Source organism: Carettochelys insculpta, chromosome 14, assembly GCF_033958435.1.
Source record: "Carettochelys insculpta isolate YL-2023 chromosome 14, ASM3395843v1, whole genome shotgun sequence".
NCBI classification, from domain to species: Eukaryota; Metazoa; Chordata; order Testudines; family Carettochelyidae; genus Carettochelys; species Carettochelys insculpta.
In genome coordinates this window covers 2,773,123-2,800,072 of record NC_134150.1, presented here as the reverse complement: position 1 = coordinate 2,800,072, position 26,950 = coordinate 2,773,123, and the positions used below count along the sequence as shown (strand labels likewise).

At 61.8% G+C, this 26,950-nt stretch overlaps 2 protein-coding genes across 2 annotated transcripts in view; one reads left to right on the top strand and one right to left on the bottom strand.

Moving 5' to 3' along the window:
* Positions 1 to 1,397: 1,397 nt before the first annotated feature.
* Positions 1,398 to 23,343, top strand: ACD (ACD shelterin complex subunit and telomerase recruitment factor). Its single transcript, XM_075008862.1, has 15 exons — positions 1,398 to 1,609; positions 3,684 to 3,767; positions 5,972 to 6,101; positions 7,835 to 7,950; positions 9,574 to 9,664; positions 13,636 to 13,715; positions 14,017 to 14,061; positions 14,575 to 14,609; positions 15,140 to 15,303; positions 17,261 to 17,348; positions 17,813 to 17,890; positions 18,723 to 18,818; positions 20,397 to 21,148; positions 21,749 to 21,828; positions 22,439 to 23,343. Exons 1-15 carry the CDS (start codon positions 1,578 to 1,580, stop codon positions 22,497 to 22,499), a joined length of 1,932 nt encoding a protein of 643 aa, XP_074864963.1. The 5' UTR covers positions 1,398 to 1,577; the 3' UTR covers positions 22,500 to 23,343.
* A 90-nt stretch (positions 23,344 to 23,433) lies between these two features.
* Positions 23,434 to 26,950, bottom strand: part of CARMIL2 (capping protein regulator and myosin 1 linker 2) — a 72,845-nt gene continuing 69,328 nt past the window's right edge. Inside the window, exons 36-40 of the mRNA XM_075009116.1 lie at positions 26,359 to 26,430; positions 25,513 to 25,788; positions 25,133 to 25,240; positions 24,456 to 24,554; positions 23,434 to 24,234 (exon numbers count right to left, since the gene is read on the bottom strand). Coding sequence (XP_074865217.1) covers positions 24,077 to 24,234; positions 24,456 to 24,554; positions 25,133 to 25,240; positions 25,513 to 25,788; positions 26,359 to 26,430 — 713 coding nt within the window. The 3' untranslated portion in view covers positions 23,434 to 24,076. The remainder of the gene's footprint in view (positions 24,235 to 24,455; positions 24,555 to 25,132; positions 25,241 to 25,512; positions 25,789 to 26,358; positions 26,431 to 26,950) is intronic.

Here is a 26,950-nt window from a genome sequence, read left to right as displayed (position 1 = left end):
TCTGATTAGCTTCTATGACGAGGTAACAAGCTCTGTGGACATGGGGAAGTCAGTGGATGTGATATACCTTGACTTCAGCAAGGCTTTTGATAATGGTCTCCCACGACATTCTTGTCCATAAGTTAAGGAAATATGGATTGGATCCTTGGACTATAAGATGGACAGAAAGCTGGCTTGATGGTCGGGTCCAAGGGGTAGTGGTCAATGGCTCAATAGCTGGATGGCGGTCTGTTTCAAGCAGAGTGCCGCAAGGCTCGGTTCTGGGACCAGTGTTATTCAACATCTTTATTAATGACCTGGATGAGGGACTGGATTGCAACCTCAGCAAGTATGGGGATGACACAAAACTAGGGGGAGAGGTAGATTCGTTGGAGGGTAGAGATAGGATCCAGAGGGACCTGGATATATTGGAGGACTGGGCCAAAAGAAATCTGATGCGGTTCAATAAGGAGAAGTGTAGAGTCCTGCACTTGGGGCAGAAGAATCCCAAGCATTGTTACAGGCTGGGGACCGACTGGCTCAGCAGCAGTACGATGGAAAGGGACCTAGGGGTTATGGTGGATGAAAGGCTGGATATGAGTAAAAAGGGTGCCCTTGTAGCCAAGAAAGCTAACGGCATCCTGGGGTGCATTAGGAGGAGCATTTCGAGCAGATCTAGAGAAGTAGTTATTCCTCTTTATTCGGCACTGGTGAGGCCACATCTGGAATATTGTGTCCAGTTTTGGGCCCCCCAGTATAAAAAGGACGTGGATGTGCTGGAGCAGGTTCAGCGGAGGGCAACAAAAATGATTAAGGGGCTGGAGCACAAGACCTATGAGGAGAGGCTGAGGGATTTGGGCTTGTTTAGTTTACAGCAGAGAAGAGTGAGGGGTGATTTAATAGCAGCCTTCAACTTCCTGGCGGGGAGCGCTAAAGAGGAGGCTGAGAAACTGTTCTCAGTGGTGTCGGACGGCAGAACAAGGAGCCGTGGGCTGAAGTTAGAGGGAGAGGAGGAGGTTAGATATTAAGAAAAACTCCTTCCCCAGGCGGGTGGTGAAGATACAGACTGACTCGGCTCCCCTCTGCTACCATCTGCAGAAGGCACCTGACACACCCACCAGCGCCCCCTGAGGAGCACTCCGCCCTTCAGTTAACGCGCCAGCCAGCGGCTGCTCCCCGAGAGATCAGGACTGGTCGGGGCTGGGCCAGTGCTCGGGGGCTTTGGGCACCAAATCGCTGGGGCCCTTAGCGGGGCCCCCCGCGCAGCGCGGCCGAGCCCAGGCCCCTTCCCCTGGGGCCGGGCCCCGCAGGCGCGCGTGGGAAACCCGGCTGCTCCGCTCCCACGGGGGGCGCTCGCTGCCGGAGACGCGCAGTCCGGCTCCAGCCCCGCCCAGGCCCCGACGTCTTCCTTTCGGGGCTGGCTCCGCGGCCCTTTGCTTCCTGGGTCACCGGCGGCTCCTCCCCAGCTGCAGCGGCCGCGGCGGGCGGGCAGCTCAGTGGGCCGCGTCGTCCCCGCCCGCTGCTCTGTACAGCGCCGAGCACCCAGCGCCCTGGGCCTCGCGCCCAGCCAGCTGCCAGTGCAGGGCTCCACCGCCGGGATGAGAGAACGGGGCCAGGCAACGCCGGAAAGGTAAACGCGAGGTAGGAGCTGGGGCCGGAGGCTGCTGCGGTTCCCCAGCCCAGGGTGACTCCCCCGGGCGTGGAGGGACGCAGTGAGATGCTTCCTCCAGATCCAGGACCCCCTTCTCGGCTGCCTCCTCTGGCTCCTACGGGTCGTTCCCCTGTCTCTGTGCTGGGGAACCTCCGCCGAAGCCCGCAGCCGGCTGGTGGGGGGCAGCCCCCAGGAACGTCTAGGCGGCCTGGGGACCATTAGGGTTTTGCCAGGACAGCGCTGGTAACCTATCAGCCACACAAAGGGTCATCAAAAATCACTGACATGGAGAAAACCCTGCTGGGAGAACTGCTTCCGAGTCCAGTCGTTTCCCCCTTTGAGTTGGGTTTGGTGTTACCAAGGACCAGCTGAAGGGGTCCGTGGGGGGAAAAAATCATAGAAAATAAGTTTTAAATAAATGGCAAAGTTACAAACTCCAATGTGTTGTTGAAGTCTCTTCCAATAACACTGTTAATGGCTGTCTGAAAATCTCTGCTCTGGTTGCCCCTTTTCAGTTACTGTAGTATACACAGCAGCAGGAGTTGGCTTGAACAGGGGCCCGCAAATGGTTTAGGGGTGATTGGGGGTCCATGAACAGTTTGGGGGATAGTGAGAGGGGGAGTCTGCACTTGAGAAATGGTCGGGAACCACCGGACTAGCAAAGAATATCAGAACAGGTACGGGGTTGCTGATTTAAGGATATCTGTGCGGTTTCACGTGTGACGTTCACAAGTTGCGTTTTAAGGGTTTCTATCACTTTTTTGCTTTTTGCATCTCACCTTCGGGTGTTCTGAAATCAGTGTCCGGCACATCTGCCCTGGTACTGGCCCACAACCGGGAACATTTAAATCGATAAAAATAGAAAACGATGCTTCAAAGTCCACTCCGATATCATCTGCTGAAGTTCTAAGGAGAAAAAGTCGGATTCTATCAGACCTACCGACTGCAAGCCAGGTTTGTTCTTTGACTGGCTAGGAACTGGGAAAAGTGGCTCAACTTATCAAAACGTGTTTGAGTGCCAGAGATACACAATATTTGGTAAGATTAGTTTCCTCTTTTGCCCTGAACACAACTAAAATGAAGAATTTGGACACCCCAGGCCCCAAATAGCCTCGTCAGTTATCTAGGTACCCACATCCAAGATCTAACTTCATGCCCTCGCTTAGCAGCAGTGGTAACCCTCTTCCACTCCTACATCCTGAACCATGGGCCACTGACAACCATTCACCAGTGTCCCCTGTCCTGGGTGATCTTTTCCGGTTTTGACCAGGTGCATCCCACCATTTTAGTGTTTGGGGGTTACTACTTAATGCAAACTTCAAGCCTCAAGCCGAGGATACACTGCTTGAGGCTCGCAAGCTACAGTAACATGCTCTGCTTAATTCCTGTAGGATGCAGTGATTTGAACCAGTGTGGCTAGGGAGGCTTTCCTTTTCAAGGCATTGGAAGCAATCTCCATCTGTGGCTGGAGTCACGCTCTGCTTCCTTATCTTTTCTGGCCCCACACGCCAGCCTGCAGCGTGACCAGGTTCGTGGGAACGGCTGAAATGGTTCCCCCCAGGTCTGCATGTCATCTCAGCCTCCTGGTGCCTTTCTCCCCAGCTCAAGCCTCCCCACTTGTGGGCCTCTCCTGCGGGTGACGGGAATCAGGCTGTTCTCCAGCAGGGCGTGGGGAACAAACCAATTCCCCATGCACAGCTAATGGGGCGACCTGGTTTAATTGCATGGTGGCTGTAGCTGCGCTGGTCACAGGGTATGAAAGAGACAAGGCGGGTTGGGGGTGATACCTTTTGTAGGGAAAACTCTTGGTGGCTGGGACGAGCTTTTGAGCATCGCAGTGTTTTCTTCTTGTCTGGGGAAGGCGACTGTAGTTCCGGATAAGCTTGCAGCAGGACAGACTGGTAAGCCAAAGACGCGGGCTACAGGAGAGTGCTTGCTCACTGCCCAGACCTGCAGGAGAGAGAGCCACGGATCTCAAACGCTTGTCCTTTCCTCTCACGCACGGCGCCTCGTCACTTACCATCCCTGACCCGCTGTCTCTCTCTCGTGGCAGCTGCAGGCACATCAGCGGTCTGAGCGTGTGTTACCTTCCGAGGGCTGCGGTCTCCCAAGCCAGGAGCCTGGACGGAATGCAGCGGTAAGATCGTACAGCCCGCGCCTAGCCGGGGGCTTCCTGCCCACGTGCTGAATGGATGGGCTGTAAGCCCACCGAGTACGCTGCTGTCACTTCCTTCCCCTCGCAGGCTCGGCCGGCGACGTTCACCTGCCTCTGGGTCTCGTGCGCATGGGGAATGGGCGGCCCCGGGAGGAGTGGAGAGTGAGGGGAGGTGGGGGGTGTCAATGGCCTTTTGTGTGCCAGACAGACGCTGGGCCAACCTGAGCTTCTTGCTCACCGTCACAGAGTGTGGGGGGGTCCCAGGCCCTGCCTCTCACCCACAGGCAGACGTGGCTCTTGTCCAGCAGGAAAAACAGGCGACAGGGACCCAGCGCAGAACAGACTTGTCAGCACAGGGACCAGAAGCCGTCAGTGCCATCCAGCTTGGGGAGAGGGGCCCAGAGGGGTCCCCGAGCCAGGCCCTGGTCCCCTTCCTCCTTCTCCAGCCAGCCCAGCCCAGACTGCCCCACTCACCAGCCCAGCTCCAATTCCAACCAGCCAGGCCCCTCCTCCCGCCTCTGTCCTGTTTCCCGGGGCAGAAAGGGGTCACCTGGTTGCCTGGGTTACGAAGGGCCTGGAGCCCCCATTGTTTATGTGGGAGAAGTCATCACACCGAAATTCCCCTCACCGCTACGCACCGAGGCTGGGCCTGGGGACACTGAGGCACCCCCCGCGGGGGTTGCTGCAGAACAGCAGGAAACAAAGGCAACCCAAGCAGGGGAATGAAATCCTCACGCCCCCACTCCATCACAGTCACCCGTTACGCAGGTGCATGCTGAGCTGCTGGGATTTGGTCTCTTTCGTCCCTCCTCATCCCCAGCTCTGCTCAGAGCCCCAGGAGCACAGGACTGATAAGCCAGCATTTCTGTCCTCAGCGTGGGGCTGAGGCACCTGGATTGGCATTGCGGACAGAGCAGTCCTGTGGGGAGGTGTGGGAATCTCTGGGTGATGCTGGCCCTATGGAAAGGGGACCAGCTCCAGTCGCAAGGGCAGCCCTGAGGCCCCTCTGTCAGGCAGGAGCGCACCACTTCGCCCTGGGCGAGGAACACGGGTGGGCCCCAGCGTTCCCTGTGAGCTGAGCACTGGGGCGGCTGCCCAGGAGAGATTCAGCCGCCGCCCAGCTGGTTTGCAGAGCACCAGCAGCATATTCCTACTGGTGGAGCACATCTGCACATATCTCAGTGCGTAGAATAAAATTTATTCTGCCCGTGACTGGCAAAAAAGAGAGGGAACCCTGGCAGGCAGGTTGGCGTGGGGGGTTTGTCCTGGCTTAGCAAATGCCCTGCAGTAATGACCGGAGGTTCAGGATGGTTGAGGGGTCTCAAGCCCCCACAGCTGCTGTTCGTGACCTCTTCTCTCCATCTGGGCTGCGATAGCCTGGGCTGTTCTGGGAGAAGGAAGGGAGGGAGCTTGGCGTGGAGCTGCACAATGAACAACGCACTGGTGGAGTACTGTCCATCGCCGAGCGGGGCAGCTGGGCCACACGGGGTCGGTGCTGCAGAACGTGATGGGCAGGATGGCCTGGTGGTCAGGCGCTAGGCGAGGCCTCGGGGAGCCCTGGCTCGAGAGCTCATCTCCTGCACGCACTCCCTGTGTGACCACGTGCCAGCTCTAAGGTCGGTCTGTCCGGCCGGCCGGCGCCATTAGAGCTGTAGGACTTCCTCTGTTTTTAACATTGAACCTGTTTTCTGGTGGCGTTCTGTGCCTGCCCAGCTCCCGGCTGGGGCTCCCCACGGCTCGGCCAAATCCGGTAGTAATTAATTTGGTGTGAAAACTGAGGCTTTAATAGCCTCCCGTTGGAGTCAGTCCCTGCAGGGCACCAGCTCTCGAGGTGCTGGCCAGCGGGGAGGTGCGTTCTCCGGCTGGGCTGGATCTGCGGCTTTGCCTGGCAGGGTGGATGCTTCGGGGTAAAGAGCTGTTCGGCTGCAATGCACGGGGGGGCCCCCGTCCTTTGGTGGTGGGTTCAAACAGCAGCCGTAGGCATTCAAGACACACCTTGAAAACGGCCTGCCTGGACTGGTGAGAGCCACATGGAGGATTGTGCCCAAGGAATCCCAGATCTGCCTTTCCTAAGGGGTCTGAGCTGATTGCCAGAGAGAGCTGCAGGCAGCCGCTCGCTACGTGTCTCTGAACTCTGCTGCCGACTTCCGTGGCATCAGCCCTGACCCTGCCTTCTCCTCCCTCAGGCTAGAGGACAGAAGGAGGCAGCTGTCTATCCCGAAAGTCTATGTCCTCCAGCCTTGGGTTGTGAACCTCTTGGTGAAATACGGCCAGGTGGACACCAGAGATACTCAGGTGCCTGGGCACATCTTGAAAGTAAGTGACTGGGGCTTGTACACGGCCAGCCTCTTCCCAGCACAGGGAACTCTGCCAAAGGGTGTCTTTCAGGTTTCTCTCTCTCTGCTCCCGGGCGGCTAGAGGAGGGGATAGGGCAGGAGCGGGGTCCTTCTCCCCAGAAAGGGGCAAGACCTTGGACACCTTGGGGAGCTGGAAATACCGGTCCTCTTGCAGCATTTTGTTCTAAAATCGAATTCCCCTTCCAGGGCTCTGGTTCGCTGTGCAGTTCTCTCTCCCTGGAAGCCGCATGCCTGTCAGTTCTTTGGTTCTCTCCCCGGCCCTGCTCTGGTTCTCTGCAGGCTCTGCTTTGGGCTGAGATCTCTCATTTAGCCCCAGGAGGCCCATCAATTACCGTGACCCCCTCCTGGGGGGCCTGTGTGGATTATTTCGAAATAAACTATTCCGGAATAGCTCATTTGGAAATGAAGCTGCTGAGCAGATGTAGTATTCCGGCTTAGCAGCGCTTCCAGGGACTCTAATCCGAACTAAGCTCAATTGCGTGTGGACAAGCTATTTCGGAATAAGTGTTACTTTGTTTGGGGTTCCCTGTAGTGTGGATGTGTTATGCCCGAGTAAATTATTTTGTAATAATAACGCGGGAATAACTCTGTAGTGTAGCCATATGCCGAGACAGCTGGCCAAAGCAGCCCTTCCCCACCCCGGCTGGGCTTGTCCCGCTCTGTTGCTCTTTGGAAACAGGATTGGCCCTGAGGGCAGGGACCTGGCTCGTACAAGGGGTGTCCATCCTGCAGTCAGGAGTGTGTTCGCGGCCCGTGTGGACACGCCCAACCTAGCTTTGTGGCTGCAAGAGCAGTGGAAGAGTAGCAGTGAAGCTACGGTGGGACCGTAAGTGTTACCCAAGCTAATTTGCCTCGGGCGTGTCTACACCTGTGGCAGATGCAGCTCCATGGTCTGCAGAGGCAAAGCTGATGGAGAAGGGGGCAGGAAGGCAGTGCCTAGGCCAAGAGCCTGAGTGGATGAGCGCAGTTTGTGTCAGCGATATCCTGCGGGAAGCTGGGGGCTGTGTTGCCTGAGCCTGGCTGGAAATGTTCAATGAGACTTTTTTCCTTTGGAAAACGTTGGGTCCTTTAAACCTGTGGTTCCCATCCTGGGGTCGGCGGTGGCTATCCCGTGAGGGGGGGGAAGGGGAACGAGAGAAATAAAAATTATGCTAGAAAAGGACGTTTTAAATAAATTACAAAGCTACAATCAATTATTTTTGTTAAAGTTAAATCTCTTCCAATAATGTCATTTAGCTGTACTGGCATCAGAGTTCATTCGGATTATTGTTTGACGGTGAGCGTATTGACACACATCTGACCAACCCTCCCACTTCATCCAGGCTTGGGACTGGCCTGGAGCTCATAGAGGCTTCATGGCAGAGTTATGGTGTTATGGAGCCCTGGTGAGAGAGGTATCAGACACCAACGGGTGCTGAGCCCCCGGTGATTGATGATGATGAATAATGTCATTAACTGCTGTCCAAAAATCTCTGGTGTGGTCTCCTTTTTCATTTAAAGACGTGCACAGAGTGGCTAGACTTGGCTTTGAAGGGGTCTGTGAATGGCTTGTGGGTCACTGGGGAGGCTGTGAATGGTTTGCGGGGAATTGGAGGTCCACACTCGTGAAAAGGTTGGGGACCACTGCTCTAAGCCAAAATGGGGGCTGGGGGCAAGAGTCCAGCCCAAGTTTTCTCTCCAATCTCTCACCAGGTGGTGAGTGAGCTGAAGACTGCTGACCAAGCTGCCGCCGCCGTCCTGTGCATCTCAGACGGGTCCTACTACATCCGGGCAGTGGTTTCCCCAGAAGCTGTGCGGGCGGCAGAATGGTGAGTTTCACCTTGTCTGTTGGCTTTTCCTGGTGTAACTGTGAGCTGCACCTGCCAGCTGGGCTCTTGGCAGAACTTAGTGAAAGCTGGGTGGGGCTAAGGGGAGGCTGACATGGTGCTGACTTACCCACTGTCCCAGTGTGACTCCTGCAAGTGCCGTGCTGCAGACTTTCAGTCCTGGCTTTGGTTGAGGTCCTGCTTATTGTGAATCATGACAGGTCCGCAGGGCTTGGACAGCTGCCCTCCTGCTCCAGGACACCAGGGCTAATGGTAACTTTGGGTGGTTCTGTTCGGCCTTTCTAAATTTGCTTGGCAGTTTCACTTGGAACGGGGATTCCATCACCTCCTGCCTTAAACATACAGCAGCCTCACGCGGATTGTGCCACATGCAACAAGCGGCTATAAATTTAAGGAGAGCTGTGCTTATTTTGCACTGTTCTCCAATTTCTGGTTCAAAGGCACAACCACAGTGTGTGTGCGTGGAAAATTTGGGAATTGGCCCACTAGGAGAACACTTCTTCTGCCAGCTCTGCAGCGTTTCCTTCCTGCTCCTTCACTAGCTCTGTGGGGAGTGTCTGCCTGCTGGCGGACGACGAGACGTGGGCAGTGAACCTCGTGCTGATGATCTCAGTCTCTCGCTTCCAGCGACGGGCACTGTCCCTTGTGAACAGTGTGTGTGTGTGTGTGTGTGTGTGTCCTTCCACCCTGTGTGCCTGCTGGATGTGTGTCAGGCGTAGATGCCTCCACAGCCAGCAGAAGAGCTCTGAGCGTACATGGACTTGAGAGAACATTTGAGACTCCTCTTACCTGCGTGAGTCCGATATACGCTCACCAGAGAAAGGGGTCCAAATGAGGCCCCTCTGGAGTGTCCCTGGGGGCTTCACCCCCTTCTGCCAGATGAGGGAGTCTCCTCCTGGGATCTCCCCGTTCTGCCTTCCCTGCAGCCTGGGGGTGACGGTCACGAGATTAGCGTTCTGGTTCCAGTTCTGTAGCTGAGTCATGGCGCAAGTCTCACCCTCACTGATAGTTAATCTGTAAAATGGGTATAACACTCCCCAGCTGTAGGACAGGGCTTTGCGGCCCGACAGGCTGTACCTTGTTTACACGCGGTGGAGGGTTGCTCCTGCGATGCTGGGTGCTGCCTGGCCCTGGAAGTTCAGCTGTGGTGCTGGACATTGGCTAGCAGCACTGGGGCTCAGATCAGGCTGTCCCCGTGACCTACCCTGACCTGGCCAATGCAAACCAGCTCACCTGACGGCAGGGTCCCACTCACGTGGTCGGCCAGTGCCTGCCAGTTCTGCAGCCCACGCTGCTGCTGCTGCTGCTGCTGCTGCTGCCAGAGAGGTTTGCAGGAGGTTCAGGGTGGACATTCCACATGGACCCCAGGCTGGAGGGAGAATGGGGGGATGCCCCAGAACCTGGTGATTCTAAAGGGCTTGGAGCTCTGGGCCCTTTACATCACGACTGGAGCACCACGCAGCCACTCTGGGCAGCTCTGGGCTGGGGGTGTGGCACATTTGTGGCCCCACCCCCCCTCCTCAGCTTCCCCGTCACAGGGGGGTGTGAGCTGCAGCTCTCGCAGGCGGTCACCCGGCTGCTCATGTTGCTCACCTGTTTTCCTAGTGCTCAGCTGCAGTCCGGGTTCGCCAGCATCCTGGGCAGGATTATCGTCTTACAGGACTACAGGGTGTGCTTCCAGGAGGGGACCAACGTGGTAAGGCGCTCCCTGTCCCCCCCGTGGAGCCGTGGGATGGGTCTGTGCCTTCACGCTGGCCTGCCCTGTTCTCGGGTGTGCGAATGCTCCTGGGTCCCGCTGAGATGCCTGGTGTGGGACGTGCTGCTGCCCTTGCCAGGGCCCAGAACAGGTGCTCCCTGTGAGTTGAGAGCTTGGGCGGCTGCCCAGGAGGGAGTTCTGGTCCTGCCTGCTGCACCTGGCAGCCTGTGTGCCTCTGGGTGGTGTGCATCCGCACGACTCGGTGCACGGAATAAAAATTATTCCACCCGTGGATGGAAGAGATTAGCGGGACCACTGACCAGCACCCGGGACAAGTGGGGCGGAGCTGCCCTTGTGCGCCTGGAACCCCTCAGCCTGGCTTCGTTGTGCAGCTGAACGGTTCCACGCACGTTGTGCCCGGCTGGCAAAGCCCCGAAGAGGAGGGTTGGGAAGGGGCCTTGAGGTATCTGGGACAGGGCTGGACGCTGGCCCCTCACGCCCAGGGACAGGAAGGAATGTGAGCTCTGCACACGGCCACGTCCTGGTCCCTGGACCGTGGACCACCCCGTGTTCACACAGGGCGGTGAATGGTGCAGGTGTCACTCATGAGTCACCCCAGCGGCTGCTGCCTGCCCAGATGTCCAGCCGCCTTTGCAAGGCCCACTCCTGGGCTGGGGCTCAGGGAGCTGGGGCCTTTGCCGAGGGGTGCAAGGCTGGGCTCCTGAACTGTGGGGGCAGCCGGCTGGCATGGACCTTCCCAGCGTGGCCTCTCCGGGCAGGCTGGTGCTCCTAGCTGTGAGGCCAGCCACGGCCTCTGCCCTCGGCAGCTTCCTGGTCGTTGGCAGCCTGCTCCTCACAACGTGCAGGAGCCTGAGGGGGATGTACCGCAGAGGGCTTCCCCCTCCTCCCAGTGCCTTCCTCCTGACGGGACCCCCGCCCCAACCCCCACTTCCTATGCTCAGGCCTCCCCTTGCTCGGGCCTGCCTGAGCATCTCAGTTCCCTCACTCTGTCTCTGCCTTCCAGCCGGGGCTTGCCTCAGGCTGCCTCCAGCCCCCACCCCACCCTACGTGGGGCAGCTGCCTAGCCGCTGCCTCTCCACGGCCTGGACCTCTGCTGCCCAGGAGGCTTGTTTGCCGGGTGACGGGCTGTGCCCGCTGGGAGTCCCTGGGGCCTGCCGAGCGAGCCCCCCTTGAACCCAGTGTGCCGACCAGGCGGGGGCTGGTGGAGGCAGCGTGTTGGAGCGGCAGCTGCTGGCGTGGGACGGCGGTGGGGGCGGGAGGGCGGCCCCCAGCAGCGGGCCGGTCGCGGTGGGTGGAAGGGCTCCCAAGTGTACGCTCTTGTGCAGATGCTGCCGGGGGAGTCCTGGCAAGGGCGATGGGTGCCGCCCCGGGCCCAGCCCTGCAGGCAGCAGCGCGGAAGTGAGGGGAGCAGGACTGCAGTCCCCTTCCCCCCCAGTAACCCGGTGACCCCCTGCCCCGGCCCATAACTCCACGCGGGGCCAGGACTCCCGCGGTGATAGCGCGGACGTTTCAGAGCTCAGGGGCTGAAGGCGGGAGACATGGTTATGGGGGGATGTGGGAAAGAGCCAGGGAATGGTCGAGAACGTGCAGATGTGGGGCGGGGGGGGCTGGCAGGAGGCTGAGGGATAGCTGGCGCATGGGGGAATAAGGGGCAGGGGGCTGGCCTGTTGAACTGAGGGGCTCCGTTCCCTGGGGTCCGGGAATTCTGTGTGAACTCCAGGCCTGAGGGCCGGGGTAGCTGGGAGGGGTGAGCTCTCCAGGGGGTGTGGGCCCCGCTGGGGCTGGGGCCTGGCACCCCCAGGCCTGGCCTTGCTCATGTGCCCTGCCCCTCCCCAGCTTACAGCCCTAGAGCTTTCCCAGAAGCCTTTGCAGCAGCTGCCCAAGAGCTTTCCTGCCTGCCTGCCCGCCCCTCCCCAGGTCCATCCCACCGCAGGTGGCAGCAGGCGCCAGGCCCAACCGGCCAGGGCAGAGGGGGCTGGGCTGGGCTGCGCTGGGGGCACCAGGCTGTGCCAGGGGGTGGGGGTCGCACTTGAGGCTTGTCTGCCACTTGAGCAGCCCAACCCTTTTGCGCTTGGGAATTGGGGGGTGCCCCTGCCGGAGCACGGGGAGGGCAGGCATGAGGAGGGGGGTGATTGCCTGCAGTACACCGGCCAGCCACTGGGGGTTGGGTTGTGGGGCACTAGTCTGGCCAGGGGTCGGAGTGGTGTGGGGGGCTTGCAGGGTGGTTCCCAGGCACTGGGTGGGTTGAGGGGGCTTGCAGGGAGGTTCCCAGGCGCTGGAGGCAGGGGGTTTGCAGGGAGGGTTCCCAGGCACTGGGGGCAGGGGGCTTGCGGGGGGGGGGGGTTCCCAGGCACTGGGGGCGGGGGGCTTGCAGGGGGGGGTTCCCAGGCACTGGAGGCGGGGGGCTTGCAGGGTGGTACACAGGCACTTGGGTTGAGGGGGGCTTGCAGGGGGGTTCCCAGGCACGGGGGGTGGGGGGCTTGCAGGGGAGGTTCCCAGGCACTGGGGGCAGGGGGCTTGCAGGGTGGTACACAGGCACTTGGGTTAAGGAGGCTTGCAGGGGGGTTCCCAGGCACTCGGGTCGGGGGGGGCTTGCAGGGGGGGGTTCCCAGGCACTGGGGGCGGGGGGCTTGCAGGGGGTGGTTCCCAGGCACTGGGGGCGGGGAGCTTTAAGGGGGGGTTCCCAGGCACTGGGGGCGGGGGGCTTGCAGGGGAGGTTCCCAGGCACTGGGGGCGGGGAGCTTGCAGGGGGGCGGTTCCCAGGCACTGGGGGTGGGGGGCTTGTGGGGGGGGTTCCCAGGCACTGGAGGCGGGGGCTTGCAGGGTGGTACACAGGCACTTGGGTTGAGGGGGGCTTGCAGGGGGGTTCCCAGGCACGGGGGGTGGGGGGCTTGCAGGGGAGGTTCCCAGGCACTGGGGGCAGGGGGCTTGCAGGGTGGTACACAGGCACTTGGGTTGAGGAGGCTTGCAGGGGGGTTCCCAGGCACTCGGGTCGGGGGGGGCTTGCAGGGGGGGGTTCCCAGGCACTGGGGGCGGGGGGCTTGCAGGGGGTGGTTCCCAGGCACTGGGGGCGGGGGGCTTGCAGGGGGGCGGTTCCCAGGCACTGGGGGCGGGGGGCTTGCGGGAGGGTTCCCAGGCACTGGGGGCAGGGGGCTTGCAGGGTGGTACACAGGCACTTGGGTTGAGGGGGCTTGCAGGGGGGTTCCCAGGCACAGGGGGCTTTCAGGGGAGGTTCCCGGGGGCTTGCAGGGGGGGGTTCCCAGGCACTGGAGGCGGGGGGCTTGCAGGGGGGGGTTCCCAGGCACTGGAGGCGGGGGGCTTGCAGGGTGGTACACAGGCACTTGGGTTGAGGGGGCTTGCAGGGGGGTTCCCAGGCACGGGGGGCTTTCAGGGGAGGTTCCCAGGCACTGGGGGCGGGGGGCTTGCAGTACCTTCTCCAGGCACTAGAGGTCACTAGAGGCCTGTGTCCCCGGGCTGTGGCCCTGGCTGGGCCCGAGCCAGCGGTGGTGGGGGATGCGCCTGCCTAGGGCTGGGCCGGGGGGGGGGGGGGGGGGGGCTGTGCTCCCTCAGAGCCGGGGACCCCCGCAGGCCTGAGGCGAGAGGCCCCGTCTCCCTCTCCTGCTTCCTGCGGTGGCCCCTCACCCCCCCGTTTGCTGAGGGGCCTGGCAGAGACCTCCCCCCACCCCCCCAGTGCCGGGGGGGGCAAGGGAGCCATGGGGGTGGGGGAACCAGAGCCGGTGCCCTTGGGGGGGAGGCGGGGAGCCCAGAGCTGGTGCCATTGGGGGGCAGGTGCTGTGCGGGGGTGGGGGAACCAGAGCTGGTGCCATTGGGGGGCAGGTGCTGTGCGGGGGTGGGGGAACCAGAGCTGGGTCTGTGGGGGGGGGGGGGCGGGGGACCGGGTCGGGGGGGGGCAGGCGGCTTTGCTGAGGGTGCCCACCCGTGCCTTGCAGGAGCAGTGCGAGTTCTACCTGGCCGTCCAGCGGTTCATCGTGCTGCCCTTGCAGAGGCAGAGGATGGAGTCTCTGAACTGGTAAGGCCCCACCTGCCCCCCTCCCCGGGTGAGTCTGCAGCCGAGGTCGGGCCTCGTGCACAGGAACGAGGCCAAAAGCCTCCGGTGGCCCGTCCTCCGCCCTCTCCCCCTCCCGAGGAGCCTGTGTGGGCAGAGCAGCCAGATCCTTGCCCGGGTGCTGCCCGCCAGCGCTCCTCTGCCCTTTGCGGGAGGGTGTCCCGGCTTCAAGGGAACAGAGCCGCTTACCACGGCGAGGACGGTCCCTCGTGCGGGCCGGGGGCCAGGCTGCTGCACCAGTAACCCAGGCGCTCTCTCGTTCCAGTAATCAGGAGCCCTCGGTCCTCCAGAAGATAAAGGAGCTGTGGCAGTGAGTACCGGGCTCTGTTGTCGCCCATAACCTGGGCGCCGTTGCCCCTAGACCCGTGCTAGGTCAAGACGTGGGTAGGGATGGTGAGAGGAGACTCGAGTTTGCACGCGCACGGCCCCCCCGTGGGCAGGACTCCCGTGTCCTGGGCTGCAGCGGGAGCCGCCCAAACCAGCTGCTTCCCACGGACGTTCACGGCCGAGAGGAAGCGTTTGGGGTGCGCCTCCGCTTCAGGGTGTCAGGCAGCTTCCCCCGCAGGCCGCAGGTCCGTCCTGAGCGAGCAGCGGCACCTGATGAGGAGAAGGCTGTGGCCTTGCTGGTGAATGGCTCCCTCGGCCTGTGCAAGTGGGTCCGGTGAGCCTCAGGCGTCCGGAGGGAGGGGCTGGGGCTGGGGCTGGGGGCGCTCTCCAGGCTCTGTGTCCCGTCGGGGTCAGGGCCACTGCATGAGCCCTGGGAGGTTTCGGTCGGGGGCTGGCTGAGAACCTGACCCTGGGATCTGTGGTGTTTGACTTGCAGGAGGGGCCTCAGCCTGAAGACCGTCTCCTCCTCAGGTACGATGAGCACTGGGATAGGCGGGGGGCAAGCAGGGGAGGGGCACGGGGGGGCGGTGGCCTGGCTGACTGGCGTGAACTGAGTTGGTGGGTCTCTGCTCTCCGGCCACGTTGCCGCGTTGCTGCCAGGTTGGCTATAAGTGGCCGAGCCCCGTGGCTCTCTGCCGCAGGCAGCCAAGGGACTGGCAGGAGGCTGTTGTGTGCTGGGGGTGTTTGTCTGACAGGCTCTGCTCTGAGCCACCCCCAGCCTGGCTCTTCCCAACCCCAGCCAACCCTCTGCTGCCCTCCCCAGCGCCTGTGGGCGGCCCCCTTCTGTCCCAGAGGCGGCTGCATCGCATGCCAAGTCCTTCTCGAGCGGTGAGCCTGCGTGGTGGAAGGGGCTGTGGGAACAGGAGCCCGGGCTGCTCTTGGCAGCAGCAAGGAAGCGGCTGGTATGCCACAGCCCGTCCAGGCTCTCATGCCGTGCCATAGCGGGACGCAGCTTGCAGCCTCTCGGCAGCCGGTTGACTTGAGCGTCTGTCCCGAACTAGGCTCGTTGGTGACTCAGTTAATGATGGACATAGGGCAGAGACGGCTCGAGAGCTTGAAGCGGAACGTCGAGGATTGCTTGGCTGCCCTGGACCAGGGGGAGGTGCTGGCCCCAGGGGAGCAGATCCCTGGCACCAAGTGGGAGGCAGTACGCAAGGAAGAGAAGGTCAGTCCTGGCTGCCAGCCAGTGTTGCTGCTGCTTTTGGCCATTTGTGTGTGGAATAAATTTTGTTATGGGCACCAAGTTATGTGCCCCACGGCTAGAAGCAAAATTCTGGTGGGGATGCTCTGCTCATCCGCTGGACGGCACCTGAATCTCTCCCGGGTGCCCTGCTGGGAGCCCAGGGATGGACCACGTGCTGCGATGCCCGGCCTCACTGTGTCTCTCTCGGGAGAGTCCAGCTCAGCTGCGTCCCAACATAGGAATGGCCATTACTGGGTCAGACCAAAGGTCCATCCAGCCCAGCATCCTGTCTGCCAACAGTGGCCAGTGCCAGGTGCCCCAGAGGGGGTGGACCGAAGACAATGATCAAGCCACTTGTCTCCTGCCATCCATCTCCAGCCTCTGACAGACAGAGGCCAGGAACACCCTTCCTACCCCCTGGCCAATAGCCTTTGATGGACCTAAACTCCATGCATGTATCTAGCTCTTTCTTAAATTCTGTTCTAGTCCTGGCCTTCACGGCCTCCTCTGGCGAGGAGCTCCACAGTCTGACTGCGCTGCGTGAAAAAGAACTTTCTTTTATTAGTTTTAAACCTGCTCCCCATTAATTGCATTTGGTGTCCTCTAGTTCTGATCTTACGGGAACAAGTAAAGAACGTCTCCTTATTCACCCTCTCCCCATCGCTCATGGTTTTATAGACCTCTGTCCTATTCCCTCTCTGTCTCCTCTTTCCTAAACTGAAAAGTCCCAGCCTCTTTAACCTCCCCTCGGATGGCACCCCTTCCAAACCCCTCATCATTTTAGTTGCCCTTTTCTGAACCTTTTCTAATGCCAAAATACCTTTTTTGAGGTGAGGAGACCACATCTGCATGCAGTATTCCAGATGTGGGTGTACCATAGTTTTATAAAGGGGCAATAAAATATTCTGTCTTATTTTTTGGTGGGGAAGGATAACTCAGTGGTTTGAGCATTGGCCTGCTAAACCCAGGGTTGTGAGCTCAGTCCCTGAAGAGGCCATTTAGGGATTGGGGCAAATAGATGTCAGGGATGGAGCTTGGTCCTGCCAAGAGGGCAGGGGACTGGACTAGATGACCTCCCAAGGTCCCTTCCAGTTGTAGGAGATGTGTATCTCCATTATTAAAAAAAAAAAAAAAAAAAGTATAATTATTTTCTATCCCTTTTTTAATAATTCCTAACATCCTATTGGCTTTTTTGACTGCCACCGCACACTGCGTGGATGTTTTCAGAGAACTATCCATGATAACCCCAAGATCTCTTTCCTGATAAGCTGTAGCTAAATTAGCCCCTAGCGTATGGAATGTATACTTGGGGTTATTTTTTTCCAATGTGCATTACTTTACACTTACCCACGTTAAATTTCATTTGCCATTTTGTTGCCCAGTCACTCAGTGTGGTGAGATCTTTTTGAAGTTCTTCACAGTCTGCTTTCGTCTTGACTGTTTTGAACAGTTCAGTATCGTCCGCAGACTTTACCACCCCACTGCTCACCCCGTTCTCTAGATCATTTATGAATAAGTTGAATAGGATTGGTCCTAGGACTGACGCTTGGGAGCACCACTCCTTAACCTTCTCCACTCAAAAAATTTACCATTTATTTCTACCCTTTGTTTCCTGTCTTTTAACCAATTCTCAGTCCATGAAAGGATCTTCCCTCTTATCCCATGACAACCTGATTTACACAAGAGCTTTTGGTGAGGGACCTTGTCAAAGGCTTTCTGGAAATCTAAGTACGCTATATCTACTGGATCCCCCTTGTCTGTATGTTTAACCCCTTCAAAGAATTCTAATAGATTAGTAAGACGTGATTTCCTTTACAGACACCGTGTTGACTTTTGCCCAACAAATTATGTTCTTCTACGTGCCTGACAATTTTATTCTTTACTATTGTTTCAACTGATCTGCCCGGGACTTACGTTAGGCTTACGTCTCGCATTTCAGGGCAGCGAGGAGGTCTTTACTGTGCCAGTCCACTTCCTGGTGATCCGCCCAGAGGAGAAGGCCCAAATCACTGCTGCCTGCCAGCCGGGTCAGTGCTACAGCCGTACCCATGGCCCCAAGACGCGGGCCGTGTGCCAGTCAGCCACGCCAGGCTGTGTTCGGGCAGGGACTCCCCTCAAGTGCCTTGGAGAGCTGCACGCACTCTCCCGAGGCTTAGTCTACTCCCCCGGCTGTGGTTCTCTCTCCGTCCGTGTCCCGCCCCCCTCCCTTCAGCCCTTATGCCTTTCCTGAGCTGCACGGTGGCCCATTTGCACGGCCCAGGTCTGCCTCACAAGGGTGGCTGTGGATTGGAGGCAGAGCTGTGCATCCCAGGCCCCAGCCTGACCCTGCCCAGCCACAGTGAGAATGAGCTGCTGCCTCCGGCCAGCAGGTTTCCGTGCCTGTAACTGTCCCCGAGGAGAGTGGGGAGGAGGTGCTCTAGGGGCTCGGGGGGAACAAGCTGAGGCAGCGAGAAGCCCCCGGAGCGTGACGACGCTGTCCCTCTTCCTGCAGCAGCGCCTCAGACCAGCTTGGGGAGCAGCCGCCAGGACGGGGCCCTGGAGGACTGCAGTGCCGTGTCCTACCTCGGTGGTGAGTGGAGCCCACCGTGGCTGTTGGCTCTGTTCTTGGAGCTCGCTGGGGGGTTCACGGCAGAGGTTGTCACCGAAGCAAGCAGCAGGTGTTAGCTCAGCCGAGGCGGTGCCCAGCCTGGGTCCCTCCGTGGAGTGGCGTGAGGCCGTGTGCGTGGGGCCGCGGCTTTGTCTGACGTCGGACGCTTCCGGTTTTGCCCAGGTGGCGCTGCGAGGACATGTGGCTTTGTCAGTATACCTGCCCCGGCCGGCAGGAAATCAGCACGCCGGCCTTGGGCTCAAAGCTGCCAGGGCAAGATTGGAGCTAAGCCAGGACTGCGGGTGGCAGGTGGCATCTCTGTGTTCCTCCTCATGGGACACGTGCTTGAAGCAGCCTCTTCTGGCCCCACCCCCCGATTCGCAGCTCTCCCTGCGTCTCGGCTGCTGGACAGGGAGCTAGGCCGCCCCCTTCTCTCTGCGGGCTCCGTCGGTGAAGCCTTGCACAGGCTGTGCCACGCCGGGCCCTGCTCTGGGGCGAGGCTCTAGCACAGTACAGACGGGAGGGTCACAGACTTCATGGCTTCTGCAGCACCAGGGGGGATCTGCTCACCCCCCAGCTCCCTGGCAGGGGCTGGGTCCCTGACTGTGTGGGAAAGGATCTCTGGCTGCTGACTTCCCCCACCCAAGGTGATGCTTAGCTCCAAGCAGGAGAGCACCCTAACCTGCAGGGCTTGTTAGCGCTAGGAGGCGGCACAAAGGACTTGTGGGGTGTGTGGGGGAGCTGCAGTTCCTTGCCTGGCCTACGGTCTCCAACCTGCAGGGCTGCGCCCTGATTTCAGCCTTGCCTTTAGCAGGCTCCCTAGCGATGTCCCATAGTTTGGAGACCTCCCTGGACGATCCCTGGGACCAGGTTCAGTCCATGTCCGTGACGGTGTCCTCTTCCTTGGAAGGTGAGTGAGTGCTCGCGCTGCCCCCCTGCGTCTCCGGTCACCCGGGGTGCACATCTCATAGAGTCCTAGGGCCGGACGGGACCTCAGCAGGTCATCTAGTCCAGCCCCCTGCTGCCAGCAGGATCACCCCCAGCTAAGTCATCCCAGCCCGGACCTTGTCCAGCCAGGACTTAAAATCCTTGAGGGATGGAGAATCCACCACCTCTCTCGGCAACACACTCCAGTGCTTCACCACCCTCCTGGGGGAATAGTTTTACCTAATATCCAACCTACACATCTCCTTCCGTAACTTCAGACCACGGCTCCTTGTTCTGCCGTCTGTCACCACTGAGAACAGCCTCTCTCCATCCTTTTTAGAGCCCCCCTTCAGGAAGCTGAAGGCTGCTATTAAATCACCCCTCAGTCTTCTCTTCTGCAAACTAAACAACCCCAGATCCCTCAGCCTCTCCTCATAGGTCATGTGCTCCAGCCCCTCAGTCATTTTTGTTACCCTCCACTAGACCTGCTCCAGCACATCCACGTCCTTTCTGTACTGGGGGGCCCAAAACTGGACACAGTATTCCACATGCGGCCTCAGCAGAGCCGAATAGAGGGGAGAAAAAACACTTCTCTAGATCTGCCCGAAATGCTCCTCCTAATGCACCCCAGTGTGCCGTTAGCCTCCTTGGCTACAAGAGCCCACAATTTACTCATATCCAGCCTCTCATCCACTGTAACCCCCAGGTCCTTTTCTGCTGCACTGCTATTTAGCCAGTCGGTGCCCAGCCTGTAACAATGCTTGGGATTCCTCTGCCCCCAAGTGCAGGACTCGGTCCTTCTCCTAGTTGAACCTCATCAGATTTCTTTTGGCCCAGTCCTCCAATTTATCTAGGTCAGTCTGGATCCTAACTGTACCCTCCAGCGTATCTGCCTCTCCCCCAGCTTAGTGTCTCCTGTTGCCCATGGCAGGCGGCCGAGTCTGCACACCCCCGAGCTTGCACCCACTGGAGTTACGGGGTCCAGACTTGGGCACTCGCTTGTAAGCCTTGTTACCAGCATCACTGGTGAGCTGGCCCAGGCTGCCTGCCAGTGGAAGGACTGAGGCTGGCTTTCTGGGAGGTGCAACCTGGAGCTCGCTGCCATTTGTTCACCTTCCTGGTGGGGGTTGTGATGGCCCCAGGCCCGTCTGCTCAGCTGCAGGCACCGTGGGCGACAGAGCTTGTCTGCCCCCTAAACGGCTGCTGGTGGTGGTAGTTCATGCCTGCAGCTCCCCCGAGACCAGGGCCCCGTTGTTAGGGGCTGTACCAGCCCCCGTGGTGAAGGGCTAGGGAGAGGAGACAGATGCAGGCAGGGGGCCGGGCTGTGGCAGTGCCACCTCTCTGGCTGTTCGTAGGGGTCTTGGATGAGGGAGGGGCAGAGCGTGGGGTCTGCGGGGAGGGTGTTGGAGGAGAGAGAGAACCCGTCGAAGACAGGCATGGGAGCCCCATTTACGGCCGGCTTCTCTCCCTCTGGCCCCTGCGGCTCGTTCCCCTTTGGAACGGCCCCTCCCCGCCCCAGGCCGCGCTGCCGTCTCCATCGCTGCTGCTTCTCCTCTGGCAGAGAAGTCTGGTGCCCAGCCCAGCCCGCCCGAGACCCGGCTGGCCAAGTCCAGGGAGGAGGTGGCCATCACACAGCCTGACAGCAACACCCCCGATTTTTTGGAGCCCCCCAGCCAGGAGTCACCCGGTAACTTATCCCAAGGCGACGCGGCAGCGCCGGGATCCCCGTCCCTGCTCTCCTGCGTGAGCAATTCGTGTCCCTCGGAGGCGGCTGCGGGTCAGGGGGCACCAGCTGCGGACGAGCATCCCGACGCCAGCCCCGACCTCCCCTGTGGTCAGCCGCAAACCAGTCTGCGCCCGCTCTCCCCCGCTACGGGCAGCACCGCCTGCCCGGCGAGCAGAGGGCCGGCTGATGGAGGTGGCCTGCCTTCACCCCCGGCGGTGGGGACCAGCTGCCCGGAGCCGGGGAGTGGAGCTGGGGGAGCGGGTTGCTCCCGGAGCAGGAAGCTCCTGCCGACAAAGAGAAAGCTGCTGGGGGGAGACGATGAGGCCCAGGCTGAGGGTCGGCCCCACCCCACAAGAGCCCAGCGGGAGCCACCGTGTGCAGCTGTGCCCACCGCTGCCGAGCGCCGCCTGCAGAGGAAGGCAGCGGGCCAGTCCCCCGGCGGGGAGCTGAGGAGTGTTCGGAGAGCCAAGAAGAGCAGGCTGGAGCTGGTCAGGCCAGCGCAGAAGCCTATGGGAAGGGGGAAGGAGACCGCTTCAGCCAGCAGCGCAGGCGCCTCCGGGCCAGGCCGGCCCCAAGCCCAGCAGCAGGTAAAGGCGTGCAGGCTCTGTGTCCCCCCGCCCCGCAGCCTGTCCGCCTCTCCCTTGCTGGGCGCGAGCTCCAGACAGGGCCGGGGGTGTGTGCCAGCCCATGCCTGCTGGGGGCTGCCCTCTGCCACGTACTTCCTCCCAGTGGCAGCCAGCCCTGGGCCTGGGCTGAGATCCTGCTGGACGGCGTGGCTGGGGAACGGGGAGGCAGAGGCCACCCCCTGCAGGTGGGGGGAGATAAGGAGGGCAGCCCCCACAGGCCTGAAAAGCCATCTCCTGCCATGCCGCATGGGGCCTGGCTACGTACCCAGCACGAGGGAGGCCCCGGCTGTGCTGCCCAAGGCTCCGGCTTCTAGCGCAGCACCCCTCCTGGGGCGCAGGTCTCGGTTCAGGCTTAGGTTTGGCTTCCCTGTGGGGCAGCTTCTGAGCAGGCGGGTGACCCGGGTTCCCAGCGATGCCCCTGCTCCTGCCTGCTGCGCCACCTGAGCGAGCAGAGCTGGGGGAGGAAGCCAGGGCTGGAGCGCCACACGGGTGTGGGGAGGTTTCTCAGCTACGCTGGGTTGAGCCCAGTGTGAGCCGCCTCATCTTCCCCCCTCCCCCCAGGAGTATGTGAAACCCACCCCCTTTCAATACGCCTACGCGGCGCCGACCCCGGACCTCTGCACCCGCGTGGCATCCACCAGGTCAGTGCAGTGCGTGGGGCACCCCAGCGAGGCGGGAGTGCGTGGGCGCCCCAGCGCGAGAGGCAAGGCTCGCCCCGGCGGGCTCGGCGACCTGGCCCTAGCAGCTGTGGGGCCCAGGGCAGGAGGGAGCTGCACCAGCCCCCCCCGGGATGTTAAAAAGGGCTGCACCTGCTGGGTGGGAGGGGCTGTGGGGCAGGAGGCAGGGGGGTGACCTGGTGCAGGGTTGGGGTAGGGGCCGTGAGCAGACCCAGCCCTAGCTAAAGGCTCCCTGTGGCTCTCTAATTGCAGGGAGGGCTTAGTGCTCCCACCCCGAGCAAACGCTTGGAGATCCTATTGGCCAGAAACCAGCCAATGGGAGCTGAGACGTTCTGGAGGGGTAGGGGCAGCACTGGAAGCTCCACCCCCTCTGCGGCATTGGCGGGTGGGCAGATCCGGTCCCCAGGGCTAATCCTGCCCACGCCTGGTGTTCCCAGACTCCTGGCCTTGGCCCATCTCTGGGGCGCACCACTCCCGGGTCTCGCAGGGGCTCCCCCGCCCCTGCAGCCGCTGACCCCCCAGCGCCGCCGCTGCAGGCCGGCTGGCCCTGTCTCACTGGCGTTCTGGTTCGCAGGATCTCAAAAGCAATGCTGCGGTGGGCCTGCTGGGTGATCGCCGAAGCCGAGTGCCCCTGAGCAGCGGGCGTCGGGCTGGGGTTCTCCTCTTCACGTTCGCTGCTTCGCCCCCGGGAAGAGCGCAGGAGCCGGAGCACGCTGCTGGGGCTGCAGAGCGAGCCCCCCCTCCCGCCCCCCGCTTGCCTAGCCCCTGGGGCAGCCGAAGGGCACCCGTGAGCCTTGGCTGGCCTGGCACGTGGTCCTGAATCTCACGCTTAGCCGTGGCCTCCAGGGGCGGCTGGGTTTTCCCCTGCTCTGCGGGAACATGGGTGGACAAGCTGGTCCTGGCAGCCGGCTGGAAAGCACGGCCCTTCTCTGCTCCAGGCAATGCAGGCGTGGGGCTGGGCGGCAGCGCTCCCCTGGCGCAGGCCCTGGGCAGCCGTTCCCGGGCGGTTGTGTAGCACCAGCAGCACCCCCGGCTAATGACAGCTCTGGAGTCAGGGCAGGAGTTTGGTTTTTTTTTAATGCTTCGTTGACTTCGGTGCCAGCTCCGGTTTTGTTACAAAATATTTCACAGGGTTTATGCTTTGGAAATGAAAAATAAAAAGCGTCTCTATTTTTAATACCCAGCACCCCCGTCGTCCTCTCCCTCCTGGGCAGCCAGGGCCAGGCCCGGTGCTGGAGACAAAGGGAGCACGGCCCCTCTGGCCGTGCAAACACCATGTCCTTCAAGCTGTTTGGTGTTGGCTGCGCCTGCTGGGAGGAACTATGGGCCGGTGGTGGCCGGCAGAGCGTTGCGTGTGATGTAGCAGGGCTAAGAGATGGGTGGGGCCAGAAGCAGACGGCGGCTCTGCCCCCTTGCAGGGAGCGCTTCCTGCTCCCACCCCCCAGCAAAACCTCTCGCTTCCGCGTGGCCCAAAGCCATCCAATGGGAGCAATGCTGTACTGTCCTGGGGCTGCCCACCTTGGGGCAGCTGGACCAAGCCGGGCAAGGGCAGCGAGACGTAAAAAGTGTGGAGACCACGGCCTACGTCGGGGAGCCGGGGGACATGGGCACGGCCCTGGGGGCTGCCAAATTGTGCCCCAGGCCCTGCCATGGTGACGGCAAAGCTCCCAGGAGCTGTGCCTGCCCCCCACTGGCGTAAGGGCTGCAGCTTGCCCTGCGGCACAGGCTGACGGGCCCCTTCCCCCCAGCAGGCTCACACCCCTAACCCCTCGCCCCAGCTGTTCTGTGTCCTGCGTTTATCCCCTGGCCCCCAAGCCTGTTCCTGCGGCAGGGGCCTCTCCTTCAGCCCTGCGCCTGTTGGGGCCAGCGCAGGCTCGGCTGGGGTAAAACCGGCAGGGGGGCGCCGACAGGCGAAAGGAAGCCAACACAGGCCCCCGGCTCCGCCCCTACCAGGCAAGTCCCCCCAGCTGGCAACCACACGAGGGCTGCTGCGGCTGCCGCCGGAGTGGCTGTGCATGCATGCTGCTCCAGGGACAGGCGGCGACTGGCGGCATAGGGCGGTGGAGGCTGGCAGGGGCCCTCGTGCAGGGCCCGGCTCCGCTCTGGCCCTGTTTCCATAGGAAGCACTGTCATTCTACTGCCAGGAGCCGCGAAAGGAGGGGGAGGCTCTGCCCCCTGCACCCAGGTGCCAGTCACGCCCCCGCCCCCACCACTAGCTCATGGTCCCTGGGGGGCCGGAGGGGCCAGTCTTTGGTGTGTGGCTGTTCTGTGCCTGCTCCCTGGGTGGCGCCGTGCAGTCCTGCTGGGCTGCCGGGTGCAGCTGGGGCTCTGCCCTGCCCCGAGCCCCCAGCTCCTCCTGGGGGGGCATGTCTGCGGAAAGGTCAGAAACAGGCATTAGCAGCTGCAGCTCAGCAAGAGGCAACGGGCCTGGCGCTGGCTGCATTAGCCTCCGCGGCCCTGTCCCCTTTAACTGCACCTGCCCAAGAGGGGGAGGGGTGCAGGTGGCTGGCAAGCCCCTCCCCCCCCTTTGCTGCACAATCAGGAGGGGGAAGGGCTCGGAGCGGGGGGTCTGTGCTGCAGCCCGGCCTTACCTGGGGCCATCGGGGGGGCGCCGCTCCCTGCCCCGGCGCCGGACTTGGGCTTCCGCTTCAGGACAGGCGACCGCTGCAGGCGCAGCGGCAGGGTTACACCTGAAGGACGCACAAGCCATGTCAGTGGCGGGGGGCGCTGGCACGGCCAGGTACCCGGAGGCCCTGGGGAACAGCAGCCCCCGCAGCACCTGGCTTTTCGCTTCAGAGCCAGGAAGCCTCTGCCAGCCCAGGCGTTACCCGGTCAGACCCTGAGACTCAAGGGACAGGAAGGGCCCTCGGGAGGCCAGTGAGTCCAGGCCCCTGTGCAGTCCTGGGGCACCTTATAGACTAACAGGTCAGGTGGCTGCAGGCCTGAGTTCTCCAGCCCAGGGAGCGGAGCTCCCTTAGCATCAGCGGAGCGGCAGGTGACCCTGCGCTCTGTCCTCTGGCCCAGGGCTGCTGCTGTGTCTGAGAGGTAGCCCTGTCGCGTCAGCTGCCGTGGGTGCTGCGTGCTGCCTGGAAGGGCCCCCACCCTGGCAGGGCTTTGGGGCTCATGCAGAGGAAAGGCTGCTCTATTGCTACCAGGCAAGGAGGGCTGCTGCTCCGCAGGCCAGGCGCTACCCTGAGCTGGGCAGGGGCGTCAGCCAGGGCTGCATGCAGGGAGCTGGCTGAGCAGCTCGCCTGCTGCTCACACTTACTCTGCAGGGCGGCCGCGCAGCCCTGCTCCCAGAGCTGCTCTTCGTGGACGGAGACAGCGCGCCGGTTGGCCACGACTTTCAGGCGCGGCTTGGGCTGCAGGCCCTGGTCTGAAAGGAAGAGGAGACGCCGTGGGAGAGAGGCCGGCTGGGTCCCACTGCCGGTGCAGCCACGTGGCGGCCTGGCTTTCCTTCTGCTGCGCCACAACCTGGCCCTCTCTGCACCCACCAGCCACCCTGGCGCAGGGCTGGGAGCAGCACGCACTGCATGCGCCAGCCACTCTCCTTGTGCCCCCTGCAGTGGAAGAACCCCAGCCAGGTCCTGTTCCCTGGCCTCCCCGCCCCCAAAGGCAGCAACGTTGCCCTCTTCTGCCCAGCCGTACCTGCAGCCAGCGCGTCCAGGCTGTCCCTGCTCGGTCTCCTGGGGGCAGGGCTGGGCGTGCTCCTCCCCGGCCGCGGCAAGCTGCTGCTCCAGCTCTCTCGGACCTGCTGCTCCGGGGGGCTGCTCTGGCGCGAGCGCCGGGGCGGAGAACGGCCTTCCGTACGCTTGCCCCTGAGCTCGGCATTCAGCTGCTTCCCCAGGGCCTTCCAGGACAGCCAGCCCTCGCTGGGCCCGTGGCTCGGCACCGCTGCATCTGGGCCGCCGCGTACAGACGGCTCTGAGCGGGAACACAAGGTAGAGCCTACCGCACCCAGCAATGCTTGGCGGTCTCCCATCCGAGAACTAACCAGGCCCGACCCTGCTTAGCTTCCGAGGTCAGATGTGCCCAGGGTGACGCTGCTGGGCAGCAGAGAGAGGTGGTCATTTTCACGCCCGGCCCATTCCGGGCAGCGCCCTGCATGGAGTAGGCTGTTCCCAGGCCTTGGGGGAGCCAAGCCCGGACACAGCCTGTTCTCTACCAGCCTGCGGCTGGCGGGTGAAATGGCCTTTCTCCCAGGGAGTGCGTGGGAGGGGACGAGGGAGGAAGAGGCTTCCCCATGGGGCACCACCGCTCCCTGTGCCATAGGCTAAGTGCCCTGCCTAAAAGCAACTGCCTGAGTAGCCCCAACACTGGAGGCTGCCCCCCAACTACACACTGGGGAGAAGTTCCCCCCCCCCAACTGCCCCAGGGGGCTGGAGGAGAGGAGCTAGGCTGGGCCCCCACAGAGCAGGACCTGTGCCCCAGGCCCTGTCTGCACCCGGCAGAGGCCCAGCTCCGGGAGGCAGCTGCCAGCGAGGCGAGACGTACCTGTGGACATGGAGTGCGTGCGAGATTTCAGGGCCGGCGGAGGGGAGCTGCCCGAGCTGTCCATGATGTCTCCTGGGAACACAAAGAGCCGATTTCAGGGCGCAGCACGGCACACTCAGGGGTACCCCCGGCCCCCAACTGCGGCGTTGAGCCCAAGGAAGCAGCTGTTGGGGGCTCCAGGCAGCCAGCCGGCTCTGCTTGGTGAGCCTTTTGCTGCTGGCTCCCTGGGCTCTGGGTCTCACCCCGCCCCCGCACACCCCCCCCCCCCGTGCCCAACAGCAAAGCCCCTGTAGCTCCTCTCCCCTCCCCTCCCTGCTGCTGCTTTTCCTCCCACCCCGGCTCTCTACCGCGGTTGCAAAGAGGTAACTGGTAACCCTGTTCTTGCTGCATGAAAAGCAGCTGCTCCAGCAGCCTCCCCTGGGCTGGGCCACGGCCTTAGGGCAGAACATGGTAAGCAGAAGGGTCACTAGGCAGCCATTAGCTCCTGTGAGGTGAGTGCTTGCGGCCACCTCTGGGGCGCAGCAGGCAGCCACAGCCGCCCTGCGAGGTTGACCCCTGTTTGCTGCTCCCTCACGTCCTGGTTGGAGCCCTA

What these genes read in the sequence shown, in the direction of transcription:
- ACD (XM_075008862.1), top strand. Translation starts at nt 1,578, where the DNA reads ATGAGAGAACGGGGCCAGGCAACGCCGGAAAG. An exon ending in AAGATAAAGGAGCTGTGGCA is followed by an intron (nt 14,062 to 14,574) that starts GTGAGTACCGGG and finishes TTTGACTTGCAG; the next exon opens with GAGGGGCCTCAGCCTGAAGA. An exon ending in GAAGACCGTCTCCTCCTCAG is followed by an intron (nt 14,610 to 15,139) that starts GTACGATGAGCA and finishes GTCCCGAACTAG; the next exon opens with GCTCGTTGGTGACTCAGTTA.